The 25,692-nt window shown below is 39.4% G+C and overlaps 6 protein-coding genes and 1 long non-coding RNA gene across 13 annotated transcripts in view; 3 read left to right on the plus strand and 4 right to left on the minus strand.

Moving 5' to 3' along the window:
* LOC139814357 (uncharacterized) overlaps positions 1–2,580 on the minus strand; it is a 70,129-nt gene extending 67,549 nt beyond the window's left edge. The window contains exons 1-2 of the long non-coding RNA XR_011732431.1: positions 2,218–2,580; positions 144–241 (exon numbers count right to left, since the gene is read on the minus strand). This is a non-coding gene — a long non-coding RNA (uncharacterized lncRNA). The remainder of the gene's footprint in view (positions 1–143; positions 242–2,217) is intronic.
* LOC139814338 (orexin receptor type 2) overlaps positions 1–4,702 on the plus strand; it is a 40,400-nt gene extending 35,698 nt beyond the window's left edge. For 3 of the 5 annotated variants that reach the window (XM_071780545.1, XM_071780544.1, XM_071780546.1), the window contains exon 7: positions 3,370–4,702. In XM_071780545.1, coding sequence (XP_071636646.1) covers positions 3,370–3,599 — 230 coding nt within the window. In that variant the 3' untranslated portion in view covers positions 3,600–4,702. The remainder of the gene's footprint in view (positions 1–3,369) is intronic. The other 2 variants (XR_011732425.1, XR_011732426.1) reach the window with 2 other exon arrangements.
* Positions 4,703–4,813: 111 nt separating this feature from the next.
* Positions 4,814–11,811, minus strand: Btz (CASC3 exon junction complex subunit). Of its 2 annotated transcripts, XM_071780523.1 has the most exons (9): positions 11,349–11,811; positions 9,717–10,147; positions 9,508–9,637; positions 9,264–9,415; positions 8,762–9,174; positions 8,088–8,363; positions 7,906–7,938; positions 7,347–7,603; positions 4,814–7,242 (listed from the first exon to the last, which is right to left on the minus strand). In XM_071780523.1, the coding sequence occupies exons 1-9, from the start codon at positions 11,448–11,450 to the stop codon at positions 6,631–6,633; spliced, it is 2,406 nt and encodes an 801-aa protein (XP_071636624.1). In that variant the 5' UTR covers positions 11,451–11,811; the 3' UTR covers positions 4,814–6,630. The 2 variants fall into 2 exon arrangements, with proteins under 2 accessions (XP_071636624.1, XP_071636625.1); XM_071780524.1 differs by lacking the exon at positions 7,906–7,938.
* A 438-nt stretch (positions 11,812–12,249) lies between these two features.
* Positions 12,250–15,739, plus strand: LOC139814336 (endoplasmic reticulum lectin 1). Of its 2 annotated transcripts, XM_071780541.1 has the most exons (7): positions 12,250–12,571; positions 12,688–12,861; positions 13,130–13,654; positions 14,079–14,132; positions 14,640–14,804; positions 14,887–15,126; positions 15,365–15,739. In XM_071780541.1, exons 1-7 carry the CDS (start codon positions 12,434–12,436, stop codon positions 15,611–15,613), a joined length of 1,545 nt encoding a protein of 514 aa, XP_071636642.1. In that variant the 5' UTR covers positions 12,250–12,433; the 3' UTR covers positions 15,614–15,739. The 2 variants fall into 2 exon arrangements, with proteins under 2 accessions (XP_071636642.1, XP_071636643.1); XM_071780542.1 differs by lacking the exon at positions 14,079–14,132.
* A 398-nt stretch (positions 15,740–16,137) lies between these two features.
* On the minus strand, positions 16,138–17,181 carry LOC139814345 (mitochondrial import receptor subunit TOM40 homolog 1). Its single transcript, XM_071780557.1, has one exon. It carries the CDS (start codon positions 17,119–17,121, stop codon positions 16,138–16,140), a length of 984 nt encoding a protein of 327 aa, XP_071636658.1. The 5' UTR covers positions 17,122–17,181.
* Positions 17,182–17,433: 252 nt separating this feature from the next.
* Positions 17,434–21,145, plus strand: LOC139814349 (uncharacterized). The gene is made up of 4 exons (XM_071780561.1): positions 17,434–18,489; positions 18,815–19,021; positions 19,211–19,384; positions 19,677–21,145. Exons 1-4 carry the CDS (start codon positions 18,445–18,447, stop codon positions 19,995–19,997), a joined length of 747 nt encoding a protein of 248 aa, XP_071636662.1. The 5' UTR covers positions 17,434–18,444; the 3' UTR covers positions 19,998–21,145.
* On the minus strand, positions 20,457–25,589 carry Rab7 (RAS oncogene family member Rab7). The gene is made up of 5 exons (XM_071780564.1): positions 25,448–25,589; positions 23,953–24,138; positions 23,653–23,871; positions 23,319–23,456; positions 20,457–23,235 (listed from the first exon to the last, which is right to left on the minus strand). Exons 2-5 carry the CDS (start codon positions 24,130–24,132, stop codon positions 23,149–23,151), a joined length of 624 nt encoding a protein of 207 aa, XP_071636665.1. The 5' UTR covers positions 24,133–24,138; positions 25,448–25,589; the 3' UTR covers positions 20,457–23,148.
* Between the last annotated feature and the right edge of the window lie 103 nt (positions 25,590–25,692).

The raw sequence follows: 25,692 nt of genomic DNA on the forward strand, positions 1-25,692 counted from the left end.
AGTACTGGCAGTGAATATCGGAATGCAGCCTGTATCGAACGTATAATTTTTCGCCAAGGGCGATTAAGAAATATCCACTTGCAGTAGCGAAAGCGCAGAAAGTAACGAAAATAACGCAAGTAGATTGTCGAACGTTGACTTACCCGAGGATGATCGGGTGCGCTCGGATGAAACGATAACAGGGCGAAGAGAATTCCAATCGAGATTTCTCCGGGCCCTCAGATATATCGGATCGCCGATACTGAAAGTCACAATATTAACGTGTCACGTTTAGCGATTGTATAATTACTATAATTTATCAGACAATAAGCCGTATATATAATTTGTCAGTCGCAATTATATAAAGACGAACGACTGAGCACTGGTGCCGTTAGGTATAAATTTTTGGAGGGGACTTTGGAAACTGAACAAAAAACTAAATAAATAAATACATAGAGAAAGAATAAAAAGAAGCACAGAGTTTAAAGTTTTCAAGTTACACATGTAAATATTATTTTAATTTATTTGAAATTATCACATTTGTGTGCATATTGGGGGAACGCGTCCTCCCCGCCTCGTCTCCCCCGCTAACGGCGCCAACGGTCTGCATTTTCCGCGATCTCAGAGATCCGAACGAACGAGCGCGAACGAACGCGATTTTATAACCGCGGCGACGCAAAAGTAGCAAGCTCGTCGAAGCAGGTCGTTCATTCACGTTTGTGCGTGCTCGTTCGCATCTAGTTCAACACGAAATCGAGTGTGTACAACGACACTCGTCCGCCATTTAGAAAGAGGAGAGATTCGCAAAAGCGAAACAAGTCCGGAAATCCGCGGCTGAGGCGAGCGGAGCCGCCATTTTGCGCATACGCGTATAGTTTCGAAGTCGAGTCGCATTTTTTTTTTATGGAAAATCAGCGAGTCGTTGCAAGAAGATAAAATCGATAAGACGACGATACCTGACGCTAATCGTGCTCCGGCGATAAGATACAAATGTACTCGGGGTGCGACTCCGATCGCTTCCATCTTCCTCCCCGCTGACCGGCGTTACCGGAGCGCGGAGAAGCGTCCCGATAGCCCGAAATCGCGACATACGCGTATTACGACGATTCACGCGCGCGGGACTTCGAAAGGCGATTATTCTCGACGCGCGAGACGATCGCTCTCGCGTGACAAAAGTAGCGCGAGCTAAGAAGTAGCCGAACGTTTGGAACGCGATTCCTTCCGCGAAGAGCGATTATCGCGACGCCAGCCGAAAACTGGCGGAGATTTGAAATCTTCGGGCCGCCGTAGCGACGAGCCAATCGCGACGGCCGGACGCGATGTGACGTAAGCGAGTCCCGGCGGATATCGAGAGTCTCTCTGTCTCTCCGTGACGAGCCAATCAGGCGGCGCGGATATTTCCGCTTTCGGCGGTCGTTGCGTTTGCTGCACCCGGGGGGCGGGGGGGGGGGGCCCTGTTACGTATCTTTTCACGAGGTGAAAATGCGAAAACTGAACAGATTTACTAGATTTCGACCAATGAAATAGTAGATACTCTAGTGAATTCTCTCATTTTTCGCATTTTCACGACCTCGTGAAAAGATACGTAATCTAGGTCCCCTCTGACGCGAATCAAAAGTGCACAGTGGCGCACATTAAGCTCGTATCAGATCGAGCGGCGATTAAGGTCGAGCCAGACAAAAATTGATTGGTCCGTATATTACATGTGCATAACGAAATGGACCAATCCATTTCCTTATGCAAATGCTTATGCACCTATATGCAAGTTCGTCTGGATAGGCCTTAAGGGCTCTCTCACACGTAGACTTCGAGCTACCTGATTGGCTGAATTCCAGCTGATTCGCTCCGGTTCGCTATAATATGATTAAATTAAAGAATGATCGTAACGGAATGAATAAATTTAAAATTAGCCAATTAGCGATAAAATTTCGATCAGAATCCGTTCCGGAAAGCTCCATAAAGGTTTAGGCCCAGTTTTACAAGTGTCGGTTAACTTTTAACCTTAAATTAAAGGGGGACGTTAGAAGGAGACGAAGATGTGAATTAATCTAAGATTAAAAGTTAACCGACACTTGTGAAACTGGGCCTAGAAATCTATTCTGCAAACGCCATTACGTCATTATGTACTTTGCGCAAATATAATATATATGTAACAAAACACACAACACACACACACACGCACACGCACGCACGCACACACACAAGAACGTAATCGGAGAAGACAAAATAATGACATACCTGGCAATAATCGCGTGTCTGCCTTGATGCACCTCGATGCACCTTCGCACCTCGGAGAAAAAATAACCTCGGCCGGCTTCATCTCCCTCTCGTCTGCCGTCACCTGCCGTTTCGGCTAGTATATATCAAGTGTCACCGACACCGACACCGAGATCGTGATATCCGCGCGCGACAACGTGTACACGATGTTCATTATCACGACCGATCCGTGCGCGATACCGCCAACGAACGGTTCCCGATGCACGAAATTCACTCTCAGGTAGCGAAGAACGGTCGGAGCTATTCAAACGCGGCTTCGCGCTTGATCGTGCACCGACTTCGAGAATCGCAATATCGCACTCTCGATACCCAGATCCATCAGAGCGATCGAAGCGGACCAATCGCGACGGTCGATTAGCGCGGAAACGAAATTCGAAATATCTTGACGATACCTGGAAAACGTTTTTGAAATGAGATCAGTCGCGATAATTCCTTTGTTTTTTTTTATGTAATCTTCGACATGAGAATGATGGATTGAAACACTAAAATGCGCGGCGGAAACAATTCGTTGACATTTAAGTAATTCGCGTGCTTTCGAACGTTCGAAACATCTCAAGTCCGATACGTAAAATTAAATATGCCTAATCTTCGAAGTTAGCAAAAATTCTCAAATATTATATTTCGCTTATATTAGATATATAAAAATTATGGTATTCCTTTCCGTCCCAGTATCGTTATTATTATTCCTTTCGTTTTTAAATTCTTCTGTAACATAATTTAATAATTTATTTTTTGTTTAAGTAAAACTAAAATCCTAAACAGCGTAAAAGATATTGCAGATATACTAAAATGTGCAGCGTCGAGTTTCTCTATCGCATAAACCTTTTATATCTCACGCTTCTCCATTAACTACAGTAATATCCTCCAGGCACTAAAGTGATCCTGTAGCGTCTAAGTTTAACGTACGAAGCGAAAGCTTTCTTAAAACGTTCTTAAAGTAAAAGCTTCCTTAAAATTTTCTTAAAGCAAAAGCTCACAAAATTGCCCTTTTCACACAATTTATGTATTTTTCCTCTACACATCGCACCTTTCTATTACGTCATCACAAAGGATATTCCGACGGAAACAAACTTAAATGATGAAGACTACACGATGCGGGTACATTTGTTGCAGGGAAGTTTCGCAAGGAGTTCAGGCGTACCTTCCGGTGCTCCCACAGCGACGGAACCTGCGCTCACAAACGCGGATACGTCGCGGGTATCGCGGACCCGCTTAAACACAAATCTCGAAATTACACGAGATCAATTCGCACGACGTCCAACAGTAATAACGTTCAGCGGAGCACCGAGATCATACCTCTCAGTGCCATAATCAGTGTACCGCAAAACGTGAAGCAAGAATGAGCCTCTCGTTTCTCGTACCCTAAAACTACGTCAAATGTTCTTTTCCAGGTTCTTTAAACCAATTTAAAAGCCACAACTTTTCTTCACAAAAATGCCGAGACATCTACAATAGTTTTTTGATAATTAGCAACTGGAAAGTAACCGATTCCTGACGAGTCAAGATCCAAGAGGAAACAGGCGAAAGTCGTTGAAAATTTAAAAAATTGCGATAAATGATCTTTATCATTTTTTCAGACGAGAAAAATCATCAAGATTGATCAAAGAAAATAGTTGAAAGAACATTTGACGAGGTGCGCTTTGTATACTGCAATAAAGTATAGTTCTCGAAAGCTCAGTAATATTCGTAGATGTGATCGAGTTGAGTTGTTCCTATGTACTGTTTAAGTAAGCCTCTCGTTCAACAAACTTTCTTAAAGTTTCGTTGAATTGAAATGAACTGAGTCACATAGTATTCAATTAATATGTAAATAGGCGATTATAATATGCATACACTGAGGTGTGCACGACGATATCGTTGAGATTTTTGCTGCTTTAAACATTTTACTTTATTATACTGTAGATATAGATGTAATAACAATGTACATCACAGATCGATAACTGAAAAATTGGAGACCTAAAGAGACGCACGTTAAAATTCAACAGAATAAACGCAAGAGTGTAAATATAAAGCGTTATATTCTACCTATTCCGGCACTTAAAAGCACTCAGTTATGCTTCGTTTTCGTGTGTTACACTTGCGATTATTTATTTTTCCTATAATACAATCGATATATCAATCAAAATATATCTACAAAGTTTAATAAAGTGTACGTAATCCTAACGTTTAAAGCTTAAAATTATTATATAAAGTTATTACTAGTAATATTAGTTTTTATAAACTGTACAATATGCTACAGCGAATGACGTGTTCTTCCTCTCGCTTCGTTTCCACTTAAATTTACATTTTTATTGCGCAGAAGTGCCGTTCACCGTGTATAAATCCCTTATCGAGAGTTTTTATATCTTTTTTTTTTTCAATAGAATTTTGTTTAAGGCTTTGCATAATTTTGCCGTATATTCCTAGACGTTAATAATCGTGGCGAGTTAGAAATGAAATTAATTGATCGCTTCGTCTCAATGCCGCTCTCGCTGTTTTTAATGTATTCACAAAAATAATTATCTACTTCATTGATTAAACACTCTAGTATATTCGAGTTAGATCTTAGAGGCATATCTTAATATCGCGAAAGAAAAAAAAAAGTACTTTATATTATCTTTATGACAACGGCCGGAAACGTGTAAATAAAATATAATAAAAGAGAATTCATCATAATATAGAAGAGAAAACTAAAAAGATATCCGATGAACTGTTGTTCACATTCCTGTTGTGCTTCCGCATATTTTCTGTTCTGCAAAATAAGACCGTGGTCTCTTCTCTTTTCAAACGAAGCTAGGAGACGAGAAAAAAGAGTGCAGAAATGCGTAAGGAAGGCAGACGGATAGAACAGACATCTGTTAAATTAAATATTATCCCGATTGCATGTAAAAAAAAAAAAAGATTATTTCTATACACATACAAAAAGATGCACACTTACATTATTCAATGAAATGTATTTCGTTAATATTATAACTACAAACATTCCTGCACTGTAGGTAGTTATAACATTGAAAAAAGTATATGTAATAGAATTACCGTGTCAATCCATGGCCCGCGCAGCTGCCAAGTATATTACATTAGTACACGGTAACGTTCCTCGCTAAATATTGACCAGTTATAGATAGACTTCGTATATGAAAAAATCATCGTTACCTAATATTCCAGGCAATAATAACTTCAGCGCGTTAAGAGGCTGCTATTTTAGATATTACAAATACGGATTATAGTTCCCATATGTTAATACGCCTTTTTTACATGCTTTAAACTTATATTTAATAGCATTATTCGCGTATCGATTTTTTGAAAAACTTTTTTACCCCGAAGCAATTATCAGTAAGGCTTTCAAAAGCTTCATATCCGTCACTGCAGTCATATATAATATATAATATAATATGTTGCATTATTATTGCGTAAAAAAAATTATTACAAATAAAAAAAAATTTCATTGAATTTTTTCACATGTAATTTGATTTACACACACATGCATTGTATCGTTTTGTTCTCTTATTTTACGAGATACCTTTGTAAGTCCAATTTCAACCAAATTCATATGAGTAAAAGTCTAATTCATTTTGTTACACAAAATAAATTAACCCTTAAATGCCACACCTCTCAAGAATCTCGTAAATGACATGAGGGGTCTAAAAGACCCCAGCATGAAAAATGTCTTCTTACTCATTGATTTTTTTATCTTTAGTTATAAAAATTTTTTTCAATGTTGTTCAAGGCTTAGAAAAGAGAATAAAATGCTTATATTGTTAAAATTTCAATTTGAACATAGTATAAAAAATTAAGAAAACTGAGTACTGCTAAGTGTACAAACGGGTAGGTCAATCACTCAACTATCATCAATGGGAGCATGAGCTCCATTTTTGGCAAGAACATTTGAAAATATATCATTTTAAAGGGTCTGGGGTCCGCTGGACCCCAGGGGGCATTTAAGGGTTAAATAAATCATGAATTCTATAAAATAAGTCATGATTTTTCGTTTTTAAACCGTTAAATGGCTATAGTGGCGGATCAATGGCCTTAAAGCTACATGTCGCGGTTTACACGTCAGATAGCTAGTTTACTGCAACTGCATTCGAGAAATGATAATTTTATTATCTCTCGATCTGTTATAAAATATAGTGCATTCAAAGCACTTCTCCGAATACGAATTGATTAATAGTTATTCTGCATCCCTGATTCTACAGCGAAAGATTGCATGGGCAATTGCATTACAGAATAAATATACGATTATGGGTATGCGAATAAACTAGAAACGTTTTCGAAGCAACGTTTCGCCCACGCGCGTCGTGTATAATTCCGCGAAGCGACACTTCAACGCGCGGCAAATCGCGGGGAAAAACGTTCGTATGAATACGAAGCGTAAATGTTAACAATCACGCTTATTTAGGCTGCAGCTTTCTCGACGATGGTACTTTCGGGGATTGCGGATTCAATGTTACCTAATTCAGTCTCGACGCCGGCCAATGTCTGTGGAGTTGGACTGTGGGAAACAGCGTTCTTCTCGTTAGAAGTTGCTTCTAATAGTTCCTTAACACTGACGCTATCGTCCAAATTATCTTTTCTAACGGGTGACGCGTCAATCTTTATATGAGCGTCGGCATTGGCGATGATCTCTACCTTCCCGGCCGTATCGTTCACTGCTCTGATCACGTCTGGAGCCTGACTGTTCTGGGATTCCTGATTCGGCGTGCACGGCTGCTCGACTTGCGCACTGTCAAATTGTCCCGGCACGGGTTTCTCGTCACTTTCCATCGCGTTACCACTCTTGACTTCGTGTTCAGTCTGTTGCGCGTTACCACCAGATTGATTATTCTGATACTGCTGAGTGCTTCTACCTCTTCCTCTACCGCTCTGCTGATTATCAGGTGGTGGAAGAATAGGTATAGCCGCTTTCGGTCGCCGCAAAGGAACTGCTTGTTGCTGTTGCTGTGCGGGACTATAGTAAGTACACCCTTGCGGTTGGTACAGTTCTTGGGGCGGTGGTGGACCCTGAGGCTACAATATTAAATTACACAAAATTAAATATGGAGCATTTATATTATATGGCATCCATCTTTTTCTTTTTCACTTTGATATTTAAAAAGATTTATTCTTCTCACCTGTACCGAAGGATTATATCCCTGGTAACCTTGAAAGTTTGGTGGAAACGTCGGGCCATTTGGACCGGGAACATAATTAATTATACTAGGAGGTGCTGTTTGAGGTGGTATGAATTGTGGTGGTGGTACTAAAAACGGTGGTGGCGCGTAGCTAGCAGCTTGCCCACCGGGTGGTAGAGAAATGACAGGTTGCCCTGCCATGGGTGCTGTGGCTGGAGCAACCGGAGGAGACTGCTCAAAATGACCTTGTGGGTAACCTAAAACGTTAACGCATGATAAATCAGTTTGCAATACCTTATAAACTAAATTGAAAAAATATGTTTAATCAATCAAACAAGATCTGTGCATAAAAATAATTCTATATCTTATTATCACCATTGCAAAATATTATAAATGTGGAATAATAATTTTCTTTTATATTCTTTATCACATAATTTTTTTTTTTTTTTTAGTTTTTCTGGAAAGAGAAATATTGTAAAAAAGATATTTATCTGGGGATAATTAGATAGCTTCTATATGCACTTTTAACTTCTATATACATATATATTTTTTTTCTTACCTGGAGATTCCAAAACGGCTCTTGAATTTCCAGCTAGGTACGCATATGCACAAGCGACACATTAATGTTAAGGATGTTAAGTACATGCTTGTATTAGGCCATGTAAAAGCATATATCATAAGAAATGGATTAGAAACATGCGTTAAAGTAAGATATATTGTCAACGTGTGCAATGTCATTACCTTGAGGCGGAAAATATCCGTGTTGAGTATGTTGAGATGGATAATTCTGTTGCGTGGAAGTTTCCGAAATGGTAGGTCGTTGACGAAGACTGGAATATCGTTTAGGTCTGTTTCCAGAACTATCCTGTTGTTGCTGTTGTTGTTGTATTGTCTGTTGTTGTGAATGCGTTTGTTGCTGATGTGATTGTTGTGGTTGTTGTTGCTGCTGCTGCTGTTGCTGCATTCTAGGTGGTACTGTGTTTGATCTGTGTTGGTTGGAGGACGTGAAAAAACCTTCTACAAATTAGAAAAAAGATTAAGTTAGACATATTAGCAACTGTATATAGTAAAAATTTAAGCAACGATAAGAAATTTTCTAAGAGAAGAAACAAATCAATTTTTTATATCTACATTCCTAAAAATATCTCTCAGAATGTTTAAATTAGGTTTTATATTAATTTAATTATCAAATAAATATTTTGAATTAGACATTTTTTAATTATTAAAAATACTAAAAAAAATAATCTCACATAAAATAAAAAAAGTATAATTACTCAATTTAATCGATAAATTAAATTAATTTTATTTTTAATTTTCTCTAACGTTTTCAAGTCTTGTCGTTAAAGAGAAATTTGACTATTATTAATATATTTATAAAATTTCTTATTCTTTTAATATCGCTATACTTGACTCACTGTTGTGTCGCGCAGGCTGATGATATTGACCACTATCATTAATATTGAGTTGCTGTTTCATATCATGAGCAAGTTGATGCTCTTCATTATGCTGCGCGGTGTTATTCCTTCTATTCTCTACTGTAACCGGACCCGGGCCACGTCCTTTCGATTTATTCTCAACTATTCTGTTAGTGACCATGTTGTTATTAGCATTGGGCTTGAAACCTCTTCCGCGCGTCCTACTCGCGGCCAAGCTTACAGACTCTTGGGTATTCCTCTTGTTATTCTCCCTTAGGGATGGCTTGGTACTAGCTAATTTTTCGGCGTCACCGCCAGAACCAGGGCTTCCATTTGTATTTTGAGTAACGTGTCTACCGTCCTTTTTCCAAGATGTATTAGTAGATTCATCTGATGACGCTTTATTTTCATTTCTGCAATAACATTTTTGTTCAAGAGATTCCGTCATCTTATTGTCACACAATAAAATTGTTAAATATAAAAAAAGAAATGTTGCACATACATGGATGTATTGGAGGCGCTAGCAGGCTTAGTATTTACATCATCCTGTTGGGACTGAAGTGGCGGGAAGTTTTGGGGTTTGTTCGGTGTTTTGTTCTTGCTGCTATACCATGCCGACGAAATTACAGGTTCCTCTACCTTGCTCGGAGTATCCTGTATCAAATAAGAGAGAAACGAAACAAAGATATTCAATAACACTTGCAATAATCAATCGCGACAATCAACGTATATTTTGCGGCATTTACCTTACTATTACCAAGAGCAGGAAAATCTTCGTTATTTTTTTGGAAGCGTCTGTTGCTTGGTCTACCAGGTGTGGCCTTTCCATAAGCGTTTTCGTCCTCCCAATTCCTTGTGTACTTGTTGGGTCCACGGCTAGAAAAAATATGTGATATGTATATAATACAATGAAATCAAGATTTATAAAAAAAAAAAAACTCCGTGATAAACTCACCCATATCTTCTTCTCCTTCTAGCTCTAGGTGGCCCTTCTTCGTTTCTAATATCATAACCGTACGTTGCTATCAATTCCTCGGGTCTTTTTGGAGCTTGCTCTTCGTCATTGTATCGGTCGTGGTCCCACCTGTCTTCCTTATCTTTCCACACCTTCTTCTCCTTGGTCTCCTTCACATTCGTTTGCTGTTCCGTGGTACTTTCAGGTACTTCGTCAGTCGTACGATCATCATGCTCGTAAAACGTTCCTCGTTTCGGTATATACTGCGGATTACGCCTGTCCTCGTCGTCGTCCAACTTTTTCTGCGGTTTCTCCTCTTCCTGCCCATCCCCACTTTCACGTTGTTCCCCGCCTTCTTGCGACTCGACATCAGAGTCGCTTTCATAAATGTCACATTCTGAATCTTGATGCCCATCAGTCTGTTCGCTACTCTGTAAAAAAAAAATTAAAGATTGGTCAATATAACATGTCCAAATTAGTTCCGAATTAAAAGATTCATAGATGGCCAGAATTTAATCAATTTTCAATTATTTATTAACTGTGTATTTTTAATTTATATATATTTATTTATAGTTTTATTTATATGTGTTAATTACAACATGTACATAACATTTTCTATTTTCCTGCAATTAATAGATATCTCCTTCAGTTTATTGATTGATTCCACTGATTAGTTATCTGTGGTTCTTTATCTAGCCAATATAATCATCAAAGGAAAAACAATACATCTTATTGTACAATCCTATTAAACCACATAAACTAACTAAAGTGAAAACTAAAGTGAAGATGACAGATTTTTTCTTTCTTGCCTCTCTCTTCTATCTTTCACATTTATCAAAGTGTAAAACTATATTAAAAGTATAGGACTCATATTAAACAATTTTTTGCTAGCTCTTTTGCGCAATAATTCTCTGGCAAACTAACAGCTAATTTTTTCTGTAAACGAAAGATTTGATTAATTGTAATATCTCTACATATTAATTTGACATTTCTCTAATTAATTTTAAATATTACAATAAAGTTGAAATTAGCTAACAACAAAGACATTGTAAGCCTGATTCATGTATCATTTTAAATTGTATCTTTAAAATAATACTGTTTGTCACATAAGTTATAACTTTAATAGAAGTACGTAAGTCGCAACTCTCTCAGTCCGGATATACCAACACATTCATCAAGCCAACAGGCAGTAGCTTGTTCCTTCCTTTTCTCTCGAAGTACCTTCAACCAGAAGCGAAAAGATTGATGATGCAATTGACGAAGCGATAAAAGAACGTTCCAGATATCAAAAACATGCATCCATACTACAGTAATATACATTCGGAGGAAAAGACGATATTCGCGGGATCATCAGTCATCGTCAGCAGCAGGTCGGCGTGCAAAGTCGTAAAAACGCAGACCACCGTGACGGTAATCAAAGATTAAAATTAATAAATAGCGTCGAAAACCGTGGCCCGCCTCACGTCGCCTGTTTTCAGCTGGCGACTCTTTGCTCCCGATTTCTGCCGTTCCCCGACACTCGGCGAGGAAGCGCGAAAACGGGGCGCGACGGGGGGCCGAGGTTGACGGAGGGAGGATCCCTCTCGGCGGATCCATCCCTCGATGCCGAGAGGTTTACCCGCGCGGGCTTACCTGGGTCTCCTTCGTCGCGTTCAGCTCCTCCTCGTACGAGTCCGAGAGATCGTCGGAACCGCATGACTGGTTGGATTTACGACGTCGCCGTGTGTCCGACATTGCTGCGTCCGGCGCGGAGGGATATCACGCGTTTCGTTGCCTCGTGTCAACTCCGACCCGAGAACGGACGGGAGATAAGGGGGGAAAAAAAACCGTTCCGATTGTGTCCGCGGAATACACCTCGCGATGCGTCGGGCCGATCTCTCTTCTCTCTCTCGTCCACCCTCGTCACGAAATCCAACGGGCGTGCGTTAGCGAGAGGGGCGAGTGTCGAGAGACCACGAGAGACTGTCGAGAGCCTTGAATGAATCGATCCCTCGCGGGGACACCTGGCAGCGGAAGCGCGAAATACTCCGGAAGCGGGTCCATCAAAGGCTCATGTCCATTTCTATTGTTACTCCAAATTTTTTGATTAAATTACTTCTGAGCTTTTTTCTAATTCTTAGAACTGAAAGGAGATAAAAGTAAATTAAATCGAGATTAAAGTTAATCTGCATTGATAGAAAATGGAGGAAATCAGATTGAAAGAAAGATGAAGAGGTGTAAAAAATTTGAAATTGAATCCTCATCCAATTATTTCTGAAAGTATTTATTTCAGAAGTATTATTTCTGAACAATTTTACACATTTTTCAGAATTTTTCATAAAAATACATGAGAAATTCTTTGAAAATTTCTGAGAAAATACGAGTGATTGTTTTTCCGAAGCGAGATAAGAAATTCTCTATTTAGCGATGGACCAATCGGCGCTCGCCGACGGATGCGCAGTTCGTCGCGCCATGCGATACCGGCTTCACGTCAGTGAAAAGAAGTCATGCAGACGACGTTTGAAAATATCTTTTTTCCGCTGATATATACGTCGTCGTCCTCTCCCGCCATCTCCCGCCTCCGTGCTCCGTCAGCTCCGTGCCGTCCCACCTGTCGCCGCAGGCAAATCGCGAGCGGACACGAAAGCGCAGGCTGTCAATTACAACACACGTTTGACGCACATGACATGTTTGAGGTATTGCGCGGCGATCGAAACATGATAGAATAGCCGCGAAAGATGTGGGGAAACTATTGGGGCGTCTACAATGCGCTGTGCGTGCTCGTCACCCTCGTTCACGGCCACGACTTTCGGCACTTCGACGACACGGTTATATTCAAGATCAACTGGCCCGGGAAGAGCGACACGGAACTGCTGGTGAGTACACCCGGCGCGATCCCGTCATCTGTGTCCCGATCGCCGTGAACTCGCGAGCGACGATACCGTCATTTTGTACCGACGTGTGCTCCGTCCGGTTTCCTCCCTTTCTCCAGGACCCTCTGCCGAACGCCGAGCCGTATTTCATCACCACCGCGAACAACGAGCGGTACAGGTGCGTCATCCCGGACGCGACGGAGGAGGAGCATGAGTACAGCGAGACGTACGACGGGCCGAATCCGGTACAGCTTCTGCTGCCGATGTTTGCGCAAAACAGCTGTTCCTACAGGGTAGGAAGCAATATAAGCATTTACGTACATCGTACATCTACCCAAGTAGAAAGCACATGTCATTTTGACGTCAAAATGATATGTGCTTCCTACCTGGGTACCGTTACTTCTATATTTTATTATTTATATATTTAAATTGTATATTTATTTTATTCAATTATGTCTTCATCTACTTGTACTACAATTCCTTTTCGTCAGTCGTACATTTTCATCGAGGAATATTGTTCATCGACACCGTTTTTCACCTCGATTCAATTCTATCACATAGCTAGAGTCATACTGGACTTACGAGCTGTGCCACGGTAGATTTGTGCGGCAGTATCATGAGGACAGAGAAGGAAAGAAGATCAAGATGCAAGAATATTACCTCGGCACGTTGGACACGGAGCAAAAGGCGAAGCTCTTGGCCTATTATAACGAGCAGGCGAAGAATCCGAACAGGAAGTCGAATATACCCATCAAGAAGATCGACGGGATTAATATGCCGTACCTCGAGATCGAGATGACCGACGGCACGATGTGCGACTTGAATAACAAGCCGAGAATCATCAAGGTACTGTACGTCTGTTACAAGCACGGTAAACACGACGTGTATTCGCTGAAAGAAACCATGTCCTGCGAATACGAGGCGATCGTACTGTCGCCGGTGTTGTGCAATCATCCCGATTACAAGCCGCAAGACACCGGGGAGAATGAAATCACATGCCTGCCCGTGGACAATGCGCCAAGGAAACCAAAGTCGCTTATGGTGATGGAGCTCGACAGTCTAAAGATGCGACATCAACAAGCGAGGGTAAATTTGTGAAGTGTACTTGACGTTTCCAGACTTCTTAAACCTTCTCTTTATTTTCTACCTTAAAATATATCGTTTGGCACATATTTATATTTCGTTTATTAATAGCCGTATCTTTTTAGTTTTTATCAATTGAATCAAGTATTCTGTAGAGAGATAACGATATGTATTAATAGCAAAGGCTTGTGTGGCGTACTAATAAAACTTTAAATGATTTTTAGATCTGAAAATTTTACAGAGTAATATAGAGAATACTGCTTCTACTCTCTAAACAATTAGTACGCTTAGATTTAATTGAAGCTTGTATAATTTTGATAAATAATAGCAATCTAATAGCATTCTGTAACTTTTTAGTTTTCGACACTTGACTCTCTCTTTCAGTTTGTTTACTATTTATTTACTGTCTTAATTATTTGTTGCACAGGATGACAAGCAGCAGAAAGTGTTTGCAATCCTCCATGTAGATAAGGAGGGCCAGGTCAGAATATTTTGCATATATGGGAACAGGATTAACGCTTGTCGATCATTACGTAGTACCATTAGCTTGTGCAAATGTTGTTTTTATTCTGTCCCTTCTTTATCTACATATTCCGACACGGTGTCCACTATTACTTCACGAATGTTTAATTCTTCCTTTTCTTGTAAAATTATATCGTTACATAAGATATAATTTCTTATCCTTATATCTCACTAGAGTAGGTATTATATACATTGTGCGGTTATATGTATGTCGTTATCATTGCTACATATAGTATATTATTATATAGTAACAAAAGCGTTGAATGAACAACGTAATAATGATATATAATCACTTCGTATGCACTTGAGACGATCCATTATATCATGCTACAGTTTGCACACATTAATTGTACATATGCACGATAATAATCCTTTTCATAATCAAGTAAAAGAAAAATGGGGTGCTTTTTATAAATATTATATATAATTTCAAAGCGTAGTCTATATTGCAATGAATAAATTACAGGATGGCGAGCCAAGAGTGAGGGTTGAGATACATCCACTGGATGTCCCGGATAAGCATGGTAGTATCGACGAATCTATCAATGCAATACAGACTGATCAGAATGTCAGTCCTGCCGAAGTTAGTCCTGTCCAGAATTTCCTCAGCGGAAAGAACTGCCTGAACGGAGCAAGTATCCATAGTTATGATTTATTTTATTCTCACTGAACGTACATTTTTAACGGTGTGTTTTTTTTTAATCCGTTATTAGGGCAATGGTTGGTGGAAGTACGAGTTTTGCTACGGACGTTCTGTCGTTCAGTACCACATAGAACGAGATGGCACAAAGACGATTGTCAATCTTGGTAGATTTGACAAACAGAAGCATTTGGATTGGATCGCCGCGCATCCACACAAGAAACCTAAACCGTTAGAATTAAGGAAACACCTCTCACACTTTTACAGCGACGGAAGTAGCTGTGATAAGACTGGAACTTCTAGACAAACCGAAGTATGCGTTGGTATTAAGCCTGTTGAAAGATGGTTTGGAAAAAGATAAAAATTACCTTTGATTGCAAGAGAAATTTTGAGGTGTCCGTTTCTGTCGCGATTTTTTAAATGCTCCATCTGAAATTCACGAGTCTTGATCCATAATAATCTTTCTCCAAACCAAAAAAGTGGCTTCTTATAAATATTATAATTTATCGAACAATTTTGTGCACTTTCCTCACCGTTTGTTTTTGCTTTAGGTAAAATTGAAATGCGTGGAGAACCATACTGCAAGCCCATCCAGTGTATCGTTATTTTTACTGGAACCAAAAACGTGTGAATACGTTCTGGGAGTCGAATCACCATTAATTTGTGATATCTTAGAATACGCCGACGAAAATGGACTTCTGAGCGACAAGTTCGAAGCGAATTTCGATAAATTGAAGTCTACGGCCTTGCACGCGGAACAGGACAATTTAGATGAGCGAATAGCTAACGGAGACGATTAGAGCAATTGATTTGTTTTCTTAATGTTGATTAAAAATCATCAAAGGCATTGTTTAAATATCGTAATTATAAAAATGATTTATTGAGTATAAAAAAAGTTACTTTCTATAAAACACTAATGAGTGAGATTGAAGTTACTTTACTAAGTTACACATGATTGCGTTTGGTATGTTATTGTAAAAAGGTTCGCATTCCAAACTATCTAACAATATAAGTATTTAATAGTTTCCGCGCGTGGAGATTCTCCTGCCACGTAAAAAGTGAGTGCATATCAAAATCGTGTTCCGGTATATGCAATTAGATTTACGATGTGTCCCAATATTCAAACGGACTTTTGGAAAATGATTTTCTTTAAGCTGAATCAGGGACATGAAACTTTCTATTTCGTCTTGTCTTTTCTCTATCCGAGCGATATCGCGACACACGAAAAGCTTCCAAGATTCTACAGAGAAGGCGGTCTCTGAGAGAATGTCCAAAATTTGCAATATACAGTATTGTACTCCTGGCGAGGAATTAAGGAACGTTGTTAGCCGACGTTCAGGCCGACGCCGACGCGGAACTGCTGCCTCTTGTGATTCAGGAAGCCGCTTATGATTAACGAGGCCCCGGGGATCGGGTGCAGCCTCTTCTCGAACACGGCGCCCATGCTGGTCTCCGAATTGACGAATCCCCGGCAGATAAAGTCCGCGTACGGGATGTCGACGCGGTACACGATCGTGCCCACGGACTCGTGTATCCGCGTGTTCGTCTCGATCTCGACGCCGAGCTGCAGCTGCTCGCTCGCCTTCCGATGGTAGCAGACGTGAATGCCGGCCTCGCCGAACGTGGCGGACAACGTGGTGGGGCCGGTGCTGTGCCGGAACGCGGCGCACATCAGCGTCTGCTGGCCGCCGGGTATCAGGGAGCCGCGTAGACACGCGATCTCCGTGCCGAGGGTGATCCTCGGCGTGACCGCCTGCAGATAGTGCAACACCAGCGTGCCGTGCAGCCTCGCGAGGTCCGGATTCGCCAGGGTGAGCGCCAGGGTGCAGTCGTCCGAGCGGTACTCCAGACCGGAACTGAACGCCTTGTACTTCTTGTCGACGATCTGCGTAGCGAGCTTGAATCTGTATCTACAGCCGAGCGTGTGCACGAAGCTGGCGCTCATGTTACCGCTGGGTGTGATCTCGCCCGAGATCACCGGGTACCTCTCCGTGAGTCCCACCCGCTTGGTACCGACGTAATTCACGCCGAACTTGAGGCCGTACGGCGTCACGGAGCTCAGGGTTATCTTGTAAGTCGCGTTGAAGTGCTTGCTCAGGGTTTTCCTCAGCAACAAGTACGCGCCCTCGAAGTTCTGCGGATAGAGATCCTTGGTTTTCGCGTGGAGGTCCTCGAAGCTGCTGGGATTACCGGGCTTCCTGTCCACCTCCTCGTAACAGGGAACGCATGACAGGGAACGTTCTTCCGGGCTGTCCGAAGTCACGAAGAGCTTGTCGCGTTTGTTGATAAACGCTTGGACGATACCCATTGTGACAGGGCCGGGACGTCGGCTTTCCCAATAAGTAACCGATTTATCTTAAATAACCGATCTCAACGCGCGTTCGATATGTATCGATTTTCATTCTGTACTCGGTTTCAATGTACTGCCGATTTTAACTCGTTAATGAAAACTTTATTATGAATTAAATTATTTTAATGATGAATAATGGTTTTTCTCTTTTAAACTTGCCGTTGAAGTAAACTGTTTGATTTTTCAGATGCAAGATTATATATAAATTGTAAGAGTTTCTCCAAGATCAACGCCACATGTCTACTCTATAGATTATAAAAGTGAGAATATTTCCATAGACGCATAAGCAAGCCTTCAGAAATTCTAAAATGGCACACGAAAAATATGCGTTCTAAGTGCACGTACAATCCGTTTATATCACATTGACAGACCTTTATGCGAATTACATGTGCAATCATCTTATGCAATTTTCTTCACCTATAACGACATAGATAAAAGATAGTTGATTGTTATAACAAAAAGTCCACGCGATTATTTCATTTTAAGTGGCATATAAATTCTATGCAATTTCTCCGCTGTGTACAAAAAATGACAGATTTATTCGTATGTACACGATTAATAAAAAATGGATCTATTCTCGCAGTGGAGAACAGTGCCGCGTTAGATTAGTCTTTTCTAGGCAGATCATTTTCGTTGTCCACCTGTGTTCAGTCTGCGGGAACAGAGTAGAAGTGCGTGATTAACTTAATATTTAGCTCAAGTCCTTTTTAGTAATTTTTCTTTAGTTTTAGGAAAACAAATATTAATTTATTAATCTATAGATGACAAACATTTTAATGATCATAACATATCTTAATATGATATATGGACTCTTATATACTCTAAGTCCATATATTTTCTAGACTATAGAGATTTCTGGTTTCTTATCATTCTGATAATCACAATAATCGTAGTATGTGATAAACTAACATGGTTCTTCTCTTCGCAAGTGGTTTCCTTCCTGAGATCTTATGTATTGATTTTTTTTCAGGGACAAAAACGTCGAACGAATCTAGAATATTACTCGACTCTAAAATTCCTTCGAAAGTGCATTTTCCTGTTACAAACAAGTGATGATGATGTGAAGCAATGTTGAAACACACTTATAGCGATAATAAACGTGTTCGATAACATTTACACATCATTCAGATCAAATCTTTACTTTAATGGATATAGTGGATATAGTTGAGTAATATCGTTATCATTCGTTATCATAAGCTGTCTTGTCTTATATATAAAAATGGAATAAAAGTAACGGCGAAAAAAATCTCGTTTCTTCAACACAATCAGTGAAACGGCAAAATGAGGAGCATTATTTGTATCTTGGCACTGCTGTGCGCAGTTCATGTGAGTCCTACAAATATTATATTTAACGTAACGATTTATTTTTAATTAAAGAAGAAAAATCTAATTTAATCGTTCTAAAATAGACATACTTAGGAAAAGAATGTAATCGATAATTCTTTCGCTTTTAGACTAAAGTTTCACCGATATTTTGTCTGCAAAGATTGAAAATATCTATAATTGTATCCGTTATTTTATTAGGTAATTCTTATAATTAAAGTAGAACTTTTTTCTTCTTTTCTTTTGAGAAAACGCACATCAGAGATACTGCTATTTTTATATCACTTTTATATATCTCAATAACGAAGCTCATATTATCTTTTCTAAGGCATTGGAGCAAAATGTGACAGACCCCTCGCGCAATCTCGAGCGATTGGTGAAGATACGCAAAGCAGTCACCGAAGCTACATTTAACAATATATCACGTTTCGAGAGGCGAACGAAGCAGAATCTGGAGATTGAACTTAACGAACTGAAAATCGACGCTTTGCTCGATATTCACAATACTATCGACGAGGCATTCGAAAATGTCGATGTGAGTATCTTTTATTTTTATCATTTCAAAAATAAAGCAGAAGACAAATACACGTGCACGAGTCGGATCATAATATAAGAGAAATATATTTAATATTATAATTACAATCGGAGTCAACAGTACCAGTTTTTAAAACGGATTGTGAGAGAGAAACATATAATATATAAAATATATTTATTACTTTTTTAGTCATCTGTCGACAAGGGAAGAGAACAGGGTAAAAATGTAGACGAGTGTGACGATTACGCAAGGAATAATCTGGAGACGATAAACACAAATGCGATTGCTAAATTGGAGGCGTGCATCGAAAACGGCTATTCGGCCATGAAAGGCCCATTAGCAAACGTGGCCATCATTATTGAGGTAATTGTCATTTTCAATTCATGATTAATAATCTTCATTACTTGCTAAAATTAATTTATTTATTAGAATCATGGGAACATTTTTTTTTTCATTGTAATCACGATTATGAAAATCCTGATACTATAAAATACACTATAAAATTGCACTCTCGGTATTAATAACTTTTGATTGCTGAAATATACGTGATATAGACACGTTCAGTTTCTACATAATTACATTATGGTTGTTGACAGAAGGATTATTGCAATTTGTAACAGACATGGATATTAACTTTGATTAAATATTTTTCCAGGCGGTGAAAAAATTGCTGATCGATTTGGACGCCATCATGCCAAACTGTTACTCTCCGACCTTTCTTAAAATGCAAGTCTGCGTTGTGGAGAAGATTGATCTGAGCAGAGCATCGCTGGACAGTGTCAGTAATTATGCCAAGAAAGTGACAGCCACCGCGGGAGTCACGTATACGAAAATGATTGCAGACGTGAGGAGTGGCATAACAATGAACGCCGCTGACATCCGCACTTTCAGCACGGATATCGTTAATTATACCGACAATTGCATAAGAAATGCACCTGAGGTCCCTGAGGATCCTAAACTGCCAACTATTTTCTAGTTATTCACCTCGAAAGCTTTAAATTTCGACAAGAAAAAACTAATTCGATATGAGCCTCTAATTAAATTTTCTATTTTTCTAATTTGTACCTTACCTTTAATTGAAAGCATTAATTATTAATCTATAGACATCAATTGATCGGTTTTAAATTAGTCCACATTATTTTTTTTTTGAATAAGAAATAGCTTATTTAGCGGTGTGCATCTTTTCTCTGTAAATATCACATAATATAGTTATAGGTCAAATTGTATTCGTATTCATTGTGCAATCGAAACGCGTCTCGCTTCGGATCGTAACTACGTATTGCAGATATGTTAAAAATAAAAATTTATGGTTACATCAAACAATTATATTTGATTACTTTAATCTTCGCTGTGAACGTATTGATTGTTAGGGATAACGAGAGTGTAGTGGGAATAGTAACAGTAACAGCAATAGCGGCAGCAATAATAACAATAGTATTATTTATAATTATATTTATCATTAACATACTCCGATAGAATTATACATATCATTAATTATAATCGCCATGGTCATGATTATCTTCACTTATATACACGTGCATACGTATATATGCGTAGACCCATGAAAGCACACTTGACAGCACGAATACCTCGCACTGCCATATATATACAGAGCGTCTCAGAAATCGCGCACCTTCTCTGTTGATTCTTCGACAAATTTAAAATCAACTTTTCCGTAATGAAAGCTCGATTGGACTTCGCCTTTTACATCTATTACACTTCACACATATCAAACATCTTGACAGTTGCGCCTTAAATATTAGAAGTCTGTTAGATTTTTATTATTCATCTGCATCCCTAGAACTCTCGAGCCCCTTCGGGAGCCCTTCAAGTGTTAATCGTTTAGCAATCAAAAGCTATTGATACAGTTAATCATCATTCTTCGGCAAGTAATGTAGATGTGTGCGATTTTTGGGATACCCTGCGCATGCATATATTTCACACGCTAAATTTTTACTTTATTAGAATGTTATATATACACAGGGTGGCCCAGAAATAGCGGATATCGATAATTGAGTTCGATTGTTCCTTTGATGAAGACTTTTAAGTGGATCAGTTTAGACGTCAATTATATTAGAGGATTTCGCCCACGCGGAAAGTAATTTTATGTGCGCGCTGATGGTCATATACTCGTTATAAGCAAACATAATTTGGGAAGGGAAGGATCGTGCATTAGAAGCTCCTGACGAAGTTGAAGTTTCGCCAAATCTAATTATAAATCCAGAGACTGGCAAACAACCGAGGATTAACGGAACGACTTGGGTGGCAATTACCGGTACCGCGATGCATAATACTATCGTGCTACATTACTACTGGGGAAAAGCATGCTTACCTTGCTCTCTCTCTCTCTCTCTCTCACTCTCTCTCTCTCTATCTTCCTAGGAAATCGAATCTTAAAACATTTAAACACATCTTAATGGGCGCACAATCATTTCTTTTCTTTTTTTTTCTTTACTACAAAAATCTGAAATACAGCATTAATGTAAATACTCCTCGTGTCTCGCACCAACTATGTAAAAGCTCGCTCCCTCCATCGAAATAAATATCACACGCCGTTAGGTTTAGTTACTGCTCTAATAAGGACTATAAGTAGAATTAAAATATTACAAGCGCATACTTATTTGATATGGCTATCAAGATATAAAGATTCATTTTTATAACATTAAATTTTCCTAAGTGGATTATATATGCTGTCTTATTTACAAAATATAGTCTGCGTAAAACTGTTCGATAGACCATACAATTGACGATTAACTTACCGCGCACTTGGGATCCTACTGTACAGTAAAAAATCTTAAAAATCGGTGTGCATCGCGGTACAAGAAGAGGAATCTCGTTTCAGAGGGGAAAATTCGGGACTTCGCCGAAACGCGCGCGCTCGAAAACTTGAAAAGTATCTTTTGCAAAATGTATTACAGACAACATATCCAGCGAAAGGGAAATTTATTTTCTAAGTCAGGTCTGCAACGAATTCTCTTCTTTTTCTTCCTAAATCGGGATGGCCATACAAACATCCCTAAGTTAAAAATACATATATGAACAAAATAACATGTTTAGCATCATAATACGTGCGCAACAAGCCAAAATTTTTATAATATAATTTTATATTTCAATATATATATATGTATATATATAACAATTGAGAATTTTTCCGAATAGAAAACAAAGATTTGAGGAGTTTACGCCGTGCCATTCGCGTGAATTTCAGACTGGTTAAAACATCTTACGAGACATACTACAAAGTATCTTAGTAACTTTATCTTATTTTCGTTCTATTTCATATGAACCATTTTTACTGACAGCAAGTATTCGGTTCTGTCTAAGGTATAATAAGCTATATGCACTAGAGCTCCTCTGTAAATGCAATTGTACTTAACAAATTATGAGCAAGTTCTTTTATTATAATTTACTAACAGTGTACCGCTAACTGTGTTCCCGACCCATATATTATCCTCTCTGGTGCAACAACGACTCCTACATATCGTTCGAAAATCTCGAGCTATTATTGTTCCGGTGAAAATTAATCGATAACAAACTATCAAGACTCGAGATAAAAAGAAAATAAGAGAAAAAGATAGACTATGTTTCGCCATACCCGATAAGAGAGCAATATTACAATACTTAAAAACGAGATGCGAATCCTTGACTTAAAGAATAACATAGAGATAGAGGACCTATATGTGACAAGTCAAGTCCAGCGGGAGTAGATAATTCAAAATTGCGATATTCCAGGTCAGGAAGTCGGATATATATCTTACTCCCATACGCACGTTTATAAAAACAATTATATATAGATATTATATGTATGTATATCGAGATAGTTTGTACACGTTCCTTTACGTATGGATTTAACTCGTTACTTCTTTTCTCTTTACCGTGCACTAACGCGACCGTTTGAACAAAATTATTTCAAGAATATTGAGACGTTTTCTTTTTTTGTTTCACGGACACAGAGGAAGATTGTATTAATAACACGTTGAGATAAAGAAAGAAATTTCGTGACTTCCTGCACACATAAAGCTCATCGCAATATAAATTCTCCGCGTCCTTTACGCGCAGGTGACGTGAATGTATCTGACCTGTGCATTCTTTATTAGTCATTCGAGATATTACCACTGTTCCAAGACCTAGCAAGCACATGAATCACCTCTACCGTTGCTTCTTTGGTCGTTGGTCAATTTGATTTGATCCGGGAATTCATTGTAAAGTTCGACCTAGAATTTACAAAGATATAAAGTTGAAATACGCAGAAATCAATAAAAAAAAATGTCCCCATTGCGCCTACTAATATACTCACTTCACTTTCTTGAGCTAAAGCGTTTTTAGCTATCGTTTGGAAAGCTTGCTCGACATTAATAGCCTCTTTTGCACTAGTTTCAAAATATGGAATATTGTTCTTTGATTGACACCACTGTTGTGCTCTCTTACTGGAGACCTAAAACACAAGACACAGAAAGAACGTACATTAAATGTGAATTATATATAAATGTCGAAAGCACAAGTCATAACTTATCTTTAATACTACATTAACACACATCTTTAATATAATTTTAATATTTAGTTTATAATAACTATATGAAACTAAATAAAAGATTAAATTAGTTTCAAGATTTTAAAATTATTTTACTCACCGCTCTTGATTCAAGATCTACTTTGTTCCCGAGCACGACAAACGGAAAGTTGTCCGGATCTCGGGGCGACGCTTGAATTAAAAATTCATCTCTCCATGAATCTAGGGATTTGAAGCTAGTCGGAGCGGATACATCGAATACCAGGACGCAACAGTCCGCGCCTCTGTAAAAAGCCACTCCTAACGATTGAAACCTCTCCTGCCCGGCGGTATCCCAAATCTAAGACAAGAAGGAACCTTATTAGAAATACAAGGTATCGCGGCAACACGTTAAAATAACTAAATTAGACGCGAGGATTACCTGCATGGTGACTATTCTATCCTCCACCATCACTTCCTTGGTCAAAAAATCCGCCCCTATTGTCGCTTTGTATTGATTACTAAACTTCTTATTGACATACTGGTTCATCAGAGATGTCTTCCCGACTCCTGAATCCCCGAGGATAATGACTTTCAGCAACACTTTCTTGCGAGACGCCATTCTTCGCTGGAAAGATGCAAAGCAACGTTAAAAATTAATTCTCGTACGAATAGATGCTCAGAGCAAAGATCGTTGTACAATTTAAAAATAAAAGCTGCTGTGACTAATACAGAATTCCTTATCATCAAGCATATATATATATATTTGTGTAATATGATTCTTCTTTAATATCAGACTGATAGATGATTCATGACCAAAGAACACGCAGGAAAGAATTTTAGTGTCTTCAAATAAATTCACATTAATATAAATCTTTCTATCCAAATTTTTATAAAAGAACTTAAAATATTTAATACCCCAAATAACAATTTAAGCATACATATAATAAATGTCAGCGGGCGAGATATATAATTCAAATGTTTACTCTATTTTCATACAAATATATAATAAAAATTGTATTACATTCTTACATTTTTTTTAGTCTTTGTAAGCAAAACTAAAATCCAAAAATAATATTCTACAATCTACAAGCTGTATCTCCAAAAATTGATCAGCTGCAATTTAATAATATTTAAGAGCTAACAAGTTAAAAATCGTTGCTGCATCGATGCTAAAATAATTATAATTTCTCAAAAAGTTTCATCGTGCTACGCGAGGCCAAAAAATCTCGGCTATCGAAGGCGGAGCACCAGGTGCCTTCTCGAATCGTAAATACCGAGCTCCAGCCTCTGACATTACCCTACCCCGTGCCCCTTCCCGCTATTTACACAATCTGTCAAATGCGCCGAATAAAAAAAAGAAAACCACAACTACACCGCACGATTATCAGAACGCCGAGCGTCCGGGAGGAATGATCGATCACATGAATCATCTAACAGCGTTGACGAGGAGATCAGTAGCAATGACGTACGTACAACGCACTCGCCGAGAAAAAAAAACAGCGAGAGAGAGAGCGAACGAGCGAGCGAGCGAGAGAGAGAGAAAGAAAGAAAGAGAGAGGAACTTTCCTCCCGAGACCGCGCGAGGTATTCGGCGGTCACCGTCGAACGATCACTTCCGGAAATAAATTCGGAGATGCAACGATAACGATAACGTAACGAGAGCGCGGACGGGGACGGACGCGGGAGATGAGCGTCGCGACGCGAGAGCGGAATTCGTTCGACTGCGCGTCTCCCGACGAAAGCTGTCACCCGCGGGGCAGCTGGTCCGGAGCTGCTGCTCTCGGTCAACTCGCGGGGCACGGCGCGTATTACGCGGAGGGAAACGGGGCGGACGCGCGATCCACACGTCGACCGCGTCTCCCGCGGGCGACGCGGAGTTCCCCCTCCGTGGGACGGGGGAACGGGAACGCGTCGGGACGTCGCGCGAACGTTACCTGGGGGAACACTCGTCAGGGAACACGGCCTGTGAAAACACCTCCGCGCTCCAGCGCTTCGCACAAAGAAAATGGCGTGTTATGAAATCACGAGAGTATGACAACGATGTCGTCACCTGTTCGCCTCGCCTCCCTTATCGACCGAGTGCAATCGAGTGCATTTACTCGCGGACCGCGGTGCCTCGGTGGCGTGCGTTCGCTCGCACCACTCCGCTCGCACGGCGAGAGGGTCGATCGTAGGGCGT

Source organism: Temnothorax longispinosus, chromosome 6 (genome assembly GCF_030848805.1).
Source record: "Temnothorax longispinosus isolate EJ_2023e chromosome 6, Tlon_JGU_v1, whole genome shotgun sequence".
In the NCBI taxonomy this organism is placed as follows: domain Eukaryota; kingdom Metazoa; phylum Arthropoda; class Insecta; order Hymenoptera; family Formicidae; genus Temnothorax; species Temnothorax longispinosus.